The sequence below is a fragment of the Manis javanica genome, chromosome 4 (genome assembly GCF_040802235.1).
Source record: "Manis javanica isolate MJ-LG chromosome 4, MJ_LKY, whole genome shotgun sequence".
In the NCBI taxonomy this organism is placed as follows: domain Eukaryota; kingdom Metazoa; phylum Chordata; class Mammalia; order Pholidota; family Manidae; genus Manis; species Manis javanica.
The window spans coordinates 129,946,618-129,956,609 of record NC_133159.1 but is presented as its reverse complement, the minus strand read 5'-3'; the positions used below and the strand labels follow the sequence as shown (position 1 = coordinate 129,956,609).

Sequence of the window (9,992 nt, the reverse complement as noted above, 5' to 3'; positions counted from 1 at the left end):
TCCTCTATTCCTCTCTTTCATCCAAACACTAATACAGAAATATATTGGTTATTCGAGTTCAGGTAGTGTTTTGGAAATAAGAACACTCAATCCTGAAAAATCTTAGGTAAACAGGCTTGTAACCAAAAAATAATAATAATGTACAGTCCAAGGATGATGAAAAATGAATAACATCAGGTTAATATCAACTAGTATCTATGAAGTAGAAGGGGAAGTTAATATGTGGTTCTCTGTGTAATTCTGATAAAAAAACATAACATGGTAACTACACTTACAGTGGTGAGGATTTGGTAATATAACTGTCAAATCACTCTGTTGTACACTTAAAACCAATGTAATATTTATATAAACTATATTTCAATAAAAAAACTTCTACCCTATATAAAAATATTCAAAGTCACTATAGACTTTTGGTTTCACTCTAAAATAAAATGTTTAAGGTAGGTACATCTGTGTACTTTTTGATTTATAGATGAACTGATGACATGTGTATACATAAAGGTTTTTTCGTTGATTAAAACCAAGCTGAATACTTTATGACTAGATAAACAAGAATCGTTTTAAAAATCACTGTCAAGTTACTGGTTAGGAGTGGTCAGGTCACCTGTAACACGTTTGGGGAAAACTGTAACGCTCCAGGAAGTTTTTCCCCCAAGAGAACCTTTAGAGTCCAGCTCCATTTAAAATAAATACCAGCTCATTTGGGTGTAGTTTATGCAAGAAAGATCTAGGAAGCTCTTTTTATGGATTCACACTTCAACTCTGCTCTGTATGAAAACATTCACGAATGTATATACATGTATGGTTTCACTTGAAAACAGAATGTTTACTTTACAACAGTAAATGTATACTTTTGATTCCCACTTGATCCAACTATCTCGATGAACCATTTGAATTTGAGGTGGAAGCAGTGTTTAACAAAAGCTGTGAATTTGGGGCCCTATGTGCACAATAGAGCAGAAGGTCCAGGAAGGAGGCAAGCGGACTGGTGGGAAGGACGCCTGGGAGCAATCTAGGAGGGGCTGGTGTCTGGTGCAGCCATTTCCCCGAACGAACAAGGTCAGGGAAGCGGAGCCTGGGAGGTCCGGCGGGGAAGAATTGGCCCTGAACGGAGCCGGCTGCTGGGGCCCATTACAGGGGCCGGCCCGGGGTGCCGGCCTCAGGGAGCGCGTTTCAGGGAAGCCCGCTGGAAGCCTCGCCACTGCCTTGCTGGGGAATTCCAAGCTCCCCTCTGGGCTCCAGTCTGGACAGCACACCGATGGACTTCACCTGTGTCATTATCTCCTACGTGTCCTCAACAACAAGCCCTGCATCCTCGTCAAGATGGTTTCCTCACTTGTCAGGAGAAATCTCCCAGCCTTCAAGCCTTGTTCCATCTCCCTCGTCTCCACTGCGTGCTGCTATCTTACTCATCCATTTCACCAAAATTGGCTGGGCGCGGTGGCTGGTGTCCGGAGCCGGGTGTTCAGCTCCGGGCCGGGAGTGCGACTGCTCTCAGGGACCAGTCTGAAAGGTCGGTTCGGGAAAGGTGCACTTCCGGAGAAACCCTGGCTCCAGGCGGCAGCCAGCTGGGACGCGAGCATCGGGGGGTAGGGCCCCGGGGATGGGAGGTGGGGCCTGGGAGCCCGCCACACACAGCAAGAACCCCGCGGACGGGGTGTGGCTTCCCAGCGGGCTGTGCCCAGAGCCTCTTCCCTGCTCGTTTGCCTCGGGTCCGCTGCACGTCTGGCAAGGAGAGCAAGTGCACGATCCGCGGGACACCAGGGGCTCGTTCTCAGCAGGGACCAGCAGCCGCGAGCAGCTGTGGCTGGTGGGCGAGCACGGGGAGGTGGACCTCGGTGAGGGGCCAGGTGGCGGCGGGCGCGGGGCGCCGCTGGGGCCGGAGCAGCGCCTGGGAGGCTCGGCGGGGGAGGGAGGGCGGCGCGGGAGGCGCGCCAGGTGGGCAGCGAGGAAGCGAGGGCCGGTTTGGGGCAGAGCGGCGGTGCCCTGCCCGGATGGATGCGGCGGACAGGAGACCCCGGGGAACTGTCCCGGCACCTCCAGGAGGACTCAGGTGTCCCCTGGGCAGTGTTCCAAGGGCCAGGCTTGCCCAGGCTCACCGGCTGCCCTCCCCGAGGCTCCCAACCCGCGTGTGCGCTCCTTCGGGGCCCGCAGGAGTTTGAGACCAACGTGTCCTGCCCCTGGGGCGCCTCCTGCCGGTGACGCTGCGCCAGCACAGAGCCTGTGGGATGCCGAGTGGCTCCGCAAGTGGGCCGCGGTGCACGGCCCCGGCGCCCAGGGGAGGCCCTTTTTCCGGGCGCTGGGCGCAGGGCGCAGGGCTCTTCTGCCTGCCCGAGGGCCCCGGTGAGGAGCTGGGCAGCGGGGTAGCGCCCGGCGTGCGGAGGCGGCAGGGGGCGCGGGCGCTGTGCCGCCAGGGGGCGGGGGCGGCCCGCGGACGTGCGCAGGAGCGCGGGGCGCGGCGGACGCGGGGCGGGCGCCCAGGGAGGTCAAAGGGGGCCGCGGGCCTGGCTTCGCCCTCCCACAGCCCGGCCGGTGCGACCACCCCCAGAGCTGCTTAAGCGGCACCGGCAGCGGGCGCGGGAGGAAGGCGGACGGCGTTCAGGTGAGCGCGAGAGCGCCTCTGACGCCCGCCCAGATCCCGGGAAACCCCGCGCCCACTTACCCCGAGTCCGTCTCTGTCTGCAGCTGGGCTCCTGGCAAGAGGGGTGAATCCTGCCGGTAGCAGGGAGGTCACCGTGGGACCTTCCCAGGACGAGCGATTCGACTTCACTCTCCCTCTCTCCCTCTGGCCAGTGGGTGAGGGCCAGGGTGAGGCTGGGCGCTGACATCTCGGGAGGCGAGGGGGGCGTTGTTGATCTTCTGGCACTGCCACTTTCCACAGGTTGAGGACTTGGCCCTCAAGGAGCATTGGATCTCGCAGATTCCGTTAAAAGGCCGGAAGATTTCCCAAAGCATTCCCGTAGGGAGCGACCGCCCCGGCTGGTCAGTTAGTACAACCTCTCAAGCCTGTGTGCCTGCAGATTTCCAGCCCACAGATTCGAAGGGGGACGGTGGGGACAGGAGAGGGCCAGGTAAGCGGGACCAGGAGCTCAGAGCTCAGGGCGTGCCCCCCAACTGCTTTCCCTAGAGCGGGCTCGCAATGCTGGAAGGATGGCGCCCTCTTCGGGTCCCAGTTCCTCAGGGACGCAGACCCCATGCCCCCGAGACGCTGCCTCTAGGGATGGGAGACCTGAAGACCCAGCCAGAGAAAGAGCTCCAAGTGCTGTGCCCTCTCTGTGCACCCTCCCCCCAGCCAGCCGCACCTGCCTTCTCTCTGCCTCCTTCTCCTCCCCCATTTCCTCCACCGGCACCCTTCTCCGTCTACACATAGGGCTTCTCACCTTCCGCACTGACACGCTGGGCAGATAACCTTGGTGGGCGGCGCTGAGCGTGTAGGATGCTCGGAAGCATCTCCTTCCTCCACCCACTGGACGCCAGGAGCACCCCCTGTTGTGACAACCCAGAGTGTCTGCAGACATTTCCCAACGTCCTCCGGGGGCCACATCACCCGTGGGTGAGAACCACTGATCTACACTGTCTCCTGTCATCTCCTCCTCTTCCATCTCCTCCTTAATCCCTTCCTTCTTTATTCCACGCGTCTCACTCAGGTTAGGGAGGAGCTCAGGCTTCTGGCGGAAACAGGGAGAGAGCCTGAACAAGGCCCTGGAGAGAACTGGAGCTCTGCTTTTCTTGGAGGGGAGGATGGAGGGACTGTTTTGTGCCACACTGATTTAAGCCTGAAGGGCTTGGGGGAGGACATGTTTCCAGGGACAGGGGTGCTTGGTGGAACCAGTAAGTTCCCTTCAAAGAGTTCCAACTCTGACACAAAGCATAAGACGTGGAAAGCTTGCGTTTAGGGGTTGGGTTTGGGGAAAGTGAGGGGTGTTTAAAGTAGCAGACTTGATGGGTAGAGGAAGGAACCACCGTGGCAAATGAGACAAGGCCAGGTCCAGAGGTGACCCCCAGCCCTCCAGGCTGGATCTCTGTTTGAAGCTGATTTCTCCCTGCTAGGTGGGCTCAAACCTAATGTCAGCATTTTCAAGCAGCAACATGTGGCCGCCCCTCTTCACGCTGAAGCTGCAGCCTGATGGCCGACTGTTACCCACCCTCATCCAGGTTAGAGGACAGACACCTTCCCCCGACCCTGATCCCCTCGAGGACTTAGATGCACAGGTCGTCAGCCCCCACTCTCTGTCCCTCTCTAGCTCCAGCCCCCTTGTCACGAGTGTCCCCCACCTGTGCTGTACGTGTCCTCGGATCCCCCCATGGCCTGGCTCCTGGCCAAGACCTGGATCCCCAGCTCTAATTTCCAGCTGCACCAGTTACAGCCACACATCCTGAGGGGACCCCTGATGGCTGAGGTTATCTCTGTGGCCACGATGAGGAGTGTGCCTGGCCTGCAGCCTGTCTCCGAGGTATTTCAGCCCCTCCTCGTTCTGTACTTGACTGCCTCCCATCCCACACCTCTCAGCCTCGGGAGGCATCTGCACGGGCCTCACCTTGGGGTATGTTAGTGAGGACCCATCTCTTCCTCTCTCTCTCACACGGACACACACAGACAGACACACTCCCACATCCCCAGCCACCCCCACACACCCTGTTATGGAAACCCCCTGGGCTGGGGAAGAGTGAGAATACGTTTTACCAAGGACTTGAACTTGGTGCTGAGGAGGTTGCAGGTGGGTAGTGAGGGTGGGCCCGCGGCAGACAGGCAGATCTGCGGTGGCATCTGGGGAATGGCTGACACTAACTGTGCGCAAGGGCAGGGAGGGCGCCTGAACAGCTAGCTTGGAGAAAGTAGGTGGGGGATGCTGAGAGGAGGCCGTGTCCCTCGGTGGGGAGAAGTGTCAGGAGTGTGTTCTGACCACAGGAGGATTCCAGTGCCCGGAGAGGCCCTGGCAATGTGGCAAGGCAGTTAGATAGGAGCCTGTGTCTTTGAAACAGGGCAGCGCTGGAGAGAGAGATTCCAGAGTTATTGGGAAACAGAGACATGTGAATGCAGCCTTTGTCCTCGATGAAGGTGTCCAGGGTTGGCAGCTCCCGCAGAGGATGTGGCCCACGGCAGGACTCTAGGGTGGCCCCCCTTTCTCACGGGGGGAGGGGCCGAAGTGGGCAAAGGAGCACGAGGAGGGCAGCCACGAGGCAGGAGGGCAACGAAAGCCGAGCGGCCATGCAGTGCGCAGGAGCTGCCAGGGGGAGGCGCGCTGCTGCTGCTGCTGGGAAGTGAACAAAATACCAGCAGGGAGATGACACTTGCATCTGCAGGTGCGGAAGCCCTTGGTCATCCGTGTGGAGTGCCATCTGGGGGCGGAGGAGCCAGACGGGTGTGCGCTGAGCAGAAAACGGGGGGTGAGCAGCAGAGACAGTGCAGGGCAAGTCTTTCCAGAAGCCTTGCTGGGAAGGGGAAGCAAGGAGCAGGGGCTGCTGGAGGGGCGAGGGCCTGTGCAGGGGAGGGTGTCCCGTTAGGGAAGCCAGTACTGTGTGGCCCTGAGAGAGGGAGGGCGAAGGAGGGCGGGTGGGAGACAGAGACTGAGAGAGGTGGTGGTGGGGGTGATGTCCGGGGGAGGCAACTCAGGGGAGGATTTGCCCTTGGAGGGAGCAAGGATGCTTTGTCCACAGGAGTAAGAGAGGCCTAGATACAGTTTCAATGTGGAAACTTGCTAGGTTTTGGGTGTGGGACAAGGGAGTCCTAGAATTGCTACAGATACTGTGAGACTGTGCAGGGAGCCGCCTGCTAAGCCCTTGACCTTGGTCGGCCCTGGGCAGACGTCTCTCTTCTCCCAAATGGTAAACTGACCCAATCCAATTTCACAGAGACCTGTCCTCTCCCTCCTTTTCTATAAAGCTGTGGTCCTTTACCTTCCCTCCCCTCATGGGTCCTGGGATCCTCTTAATTGACTCCATCCCAATTCTTCCTTCCACAATCAGCTCCTGATGCCCCCCTTTCCCTGCACCATGGAGATCAGCACCCTGGCCACGAGCAATCTTGTCTCTAAATGGGGAGTTTTTGACCTGGTATGGAAAATGGTGTTAAAGAGGGAGGAGAGTGCCAGGACGGAAGGTCCCCAAGGCCCATTTTGCACACCTGCTCCTCCTCTGGGAAGGCCTCTCTCATCCTCCCTCCTGAGTAGCCTTCTCCTTAGAGGGGCCTGAGCAGGCCCACTGACGGGGACCCCCTGACCTGAGCTACCCCACCTGAGCTGGCTCACCACGGCTGATCTGCCTGGTTGACCACCTCGTCCTCAGGCCATGAGCACTGGGTCCAGCGGCCACTTGGACCTTCTGCAGAGCCACGGCTGGCTTGACCTGTAGTTCCTGTGCCCTCCCTGTGACCTGGCTGAGCAAGGGCTCTTAGGTGTGAAGTCCTCTCTGTGTGGCTGAGATGCCCTCAGGCTGTGGGGAGTCAGCAGCCAGTGAGGGTGACAGGGAGGAGCCTTGGGCTTGATGGGGAGACCGAGGGGACTGTAGGTCCAGATGGCCCTTCGCTGGCCACTTGTGACTGGGGGCCTTCTTCCCCGGAGCAGCTACGTGGAGGGCTGGTGGGTCTTTTCTCCAAGAGCGATGAAGCCGTGAGGAGTGACCCAGAGCCGCAGGCCTGGTGCACAGAGGTCCTGAGGCCAGGCAGCAGGGCTTCCTGGGCAGGGGTAAGGCACAGGCCGCTCCCCACTGACCTGAGCCAGCTTGCTCCCAGGTGGGAGCCGACACTCCGCACCTTCTCGCTGCCTCACAGGACAGCCTCCCTGCGGACCCCGAGAATTGCCTTGAACTCCCCAGACACCCTAACATACACCCCTGCCTCCCCAGACCCCTCCTCTGTCCCTCTCTGGTCAGGGGCTTCCTCTGGACCAGATACACTTCCCTTAGGTGTTTCCCTCACCCTTTCCTACCCTCTCCCCATCGCCAGGTTCAGCACAGTCCATAAACAGCAAAGTGCACACCACGTGTGAGCCATAGAGTCTCCGGGCCCCAGCCCCAGCCCCCATTCTTTTCTGTTTCTGCAAATAGCTTCCTCTGCCTGAGATGTCTCGCGTCTGGGCCTCAAAGCCTCTAACTCTCCTCATCCCCCAGGTTCCCCATCTCCTTAGCGTCCCGGGCTCAGCTCTGCCTCTTTGTCACCATGTGCATCTTCACGTGTACTGGTCAGCGTGCTGCCACCCGCCTGCGCCAGGTAACCTATTGGGGTCACCCCCAGGGGCTCCTGGGATGGGGAAGTGGGGCGCCATCCAGTGCTCAGCTCCCCCACTTGGGTGTCTGAGCCACTGTCCTTCCTGCAGCTGGACTGGTTCTCCTGGTCCCATGGTCCGTGTGCCATGCAGAAGCCCCCACCCCCTCCAAGGACCAGACAGAGGAGGATGTAGTGGATGCCCTGCCAATCTGTGCTAGACCCATATGCCAAAGACCGCATGGGTCCTAGGCAGGCGGCAGCCTGTCAGGGTACAGACAGCTGCCCGGGTGCTGGGGGTCAGGCAGCTGGAAGGACGGGAGAATCCTTGGCTGGGGGCACCTAGGAGCTGAGCCATCTTGTTCTCCCCTCTCAGGTGGCCTTGGGGCAGCACCAAGAGGAGTATTTCTCAGGCCCTCAGCCCCAAGCTGTGCTGAAGCAATCCCAGGAGGAGCCGGCTGCCCTGGACAAGGAGGTCGAGGTCTGGAATACAGGCCTGGACCTGCCCTATGAGTAGCTTGGACCCAGCCTCGTGGAGAAGTGTGACCCTCTGAGAGCCTTCCCCCCTGGGCCCCAAAGCTCTGCCATCCCTACATTCCTCTGAGCACCCGGTCCTCCTTGGCCCCTTCCTCTGGTGACAGACTGTGCCCTCAGCTGTGTGGCCAGGGAGCCCGGAGCTGCTGCCTCACACAGCCCCAGGGAATTTGTAACAGGTGGTTCCCCCTGAAGTCTGCGACCTGACGCCCACCCCCTGCAGCCGCCCTGCCTTAGTGTCCTTCCAGTCCTGCAGTTCTTTCCTCTTTGACCCCTCTCCTCTTTCCCAAAGAGGCTGGTATATATATAAGCTGAAAGAACTGTTTAAAAAATTAAGCTGGTTATGCATGGTCAGGGAATAAGGTGGGAAAAAAAGCTTATTTTGTTCTTGCCCCTTATTCAGATTAGAAGAAAGAAAAATAAACACGTGTTGCTGGAACAAAAATTTCATTCTGCAAGCAGTGCTTTCTTCAAGGGTTTCCTTAAGGCAAATTACAGATGATCTGTCTGATGGAACCCAGTGGGGCCAAAGAATTCAGCTTGTAACAGTGGTTCTGGCTTGAGGCTTCTGAGTCCCCAGCCAACACATCCTATAAGCAAATTCCACAAGGTCCCTAGCGGTTTTCCCCAGTCCTGCCCCTCTTTGCTGCGCTCCTGCTCCACATGCCTCTCATTCTTCCTTGCAGCCCACTCCCAGGGTCCTTGATATCCACCCCCATTTACTGCTTTCTCTTGCTACCATTAAAACATGTTTTGTAGCCCATAGTCCTAGACACAGAAAACAGATGGACGAATAAAGAAGCAGGAGGCCAGGCACTACAGCAAGAGTTTTAAATACATGATCTCAATGTGATCTAAAATTTTGCTAATTTTTGCTCGGGCACCTCTGTATACAGAGGGCTTCCTGCAGCCTTTCAGTCTTTCCTTGTGGTCAGTCCGTTGTGGACTGCTCACCTCGAGATCATGAATTCACATCACACGGTCCCAGCCTGAATCAGTCCTTTATCACCTCGTCTCTGCCCTCCAGGAAGGGTAACTCTATTAAGTAACTCCAGTTGTTGCCATTCCTTTGTATTGTATGTGGATGGTGCTCTCTGAAGTGTCGCAGCACAGCAGCTAACTAGAGAAAAATGGGTGAAAGCATCTTGAGTTCTGGAGCTGCACCCTTCTGTGAGGCTGGGAACCCCCATTTCAAGTTCATCTCTTCATTTTTCTCTTATTCCGTGAAAGTGGAAGAGCAGGTTCTTTGTATTAGTTTCTGGTCCATAAAGGGATCTGTCTTTGAAATCATAGGATTGCCTCCAAACTTCTGCCAGACTGTGAGCAGTCTTACTATATTTTCTCCTTCAGTTTATTTGCATGGATTTTTCTCTCTTTTCTGTATTAGCCAAAAGCAGCACGACACAGCTAATCTCCTAATACTTCAAAAAAGAACAGTTAACAATTATAATTAAAAGAATAAAATGTCATAGCATGTAGCCAGTCATGGATTAAGCACTTTAGACTGACTATTTCTGTTACTTCTAGCTTAAGTCTGCTAGTGCAGCTTTCTAACTAGATCCATCTTCCTTCCAAAAATATTTGCTTATGTGCAGGATGCTAGGCTGGGGATGGTACTAGCAATCACAGATCTCCCTACTCCTATCAGTGATGAAGCTTATTTAATTCTGGGCTTCAGTCCCCGTGAAGCCTGAATTTCCAACCTGCCCTCACTCCTCGGTCCCAGCCAAAACTGAGAGAGAGAGAAGCAGTTATGGCTAAAAATCAAACATCAGCAGCCACAGATTTAAGTACCACTACAAACCTTAGACAAAATGAAGGGGAAAAAACCCATACCTGTTTCTTTTATAGTAAAACTGCTGGAAATCAAAGACAGAAACACCTTAAAAGCAGCCAGAGGGAATTAAAGCTCATTACCTTCAAAGGCACATCAATAATATAGTGTTATTTTCAAGTGAGACACTGGGTGCCAGATGACAATGGAATGACACCTTTGAAAAGTTAAAAGCAAATAATGGCCAGGCTAGAATAAATGAAGCGTTTCTATAATCAATAAGAAAAAAGAGGCAGCTCAATATAGAAATGAACAAAAGACATAGACACTTCATGAGAGGATCTTCAAATGCCAATAACATCTGAAAAGGATTATATTTGATGATTACATTTTGACAATTCAGCACCACCACTACACGTTTAAGGTATCTGGAGGCAGGCAGCCAGATGAGTGGATAGATGGTGTGAAAATTCAGAGAAACCT

General features: G+C 55.5%; 1 protein-coding gene across 1 annotated transcript; it reads left to right on the top strand.

The window, feature by feature from the left end:
- The first annotated feature begins 942 nt into the window (after window positions 1–942).
- Window positions 943–8,144, top strand: LOC108386767 (uncharacterized). Its single transcript, XM_073232877.1, has 8 exons — window positions 943–988; window positions 1,039–1,838; window positions 2,882–3,071; window positions 3,371–3,553; window positions 4,051–4,155; window positions 4,245–4,454; window positions 7,108–7,207; window positions 7,578–8,144. The coding sequence occupies exons 1-4, from the start codon at window positions 943–945 to the stop codon at window positions 3,406–3,408; spliced, it is 1,074 nt and encodes a 357-aa protein (XP_073088978.1). The 3' UTR covers window positions 3,409–3,553; window positions 4,051–4,155; window positions 4,245–4,454; window positions 7,108–7,207; window positions 7,578–8,144.
- The last annotated feature ends 1,848 nt before the right edge of the window (window positions 8,145–9,992 follow it).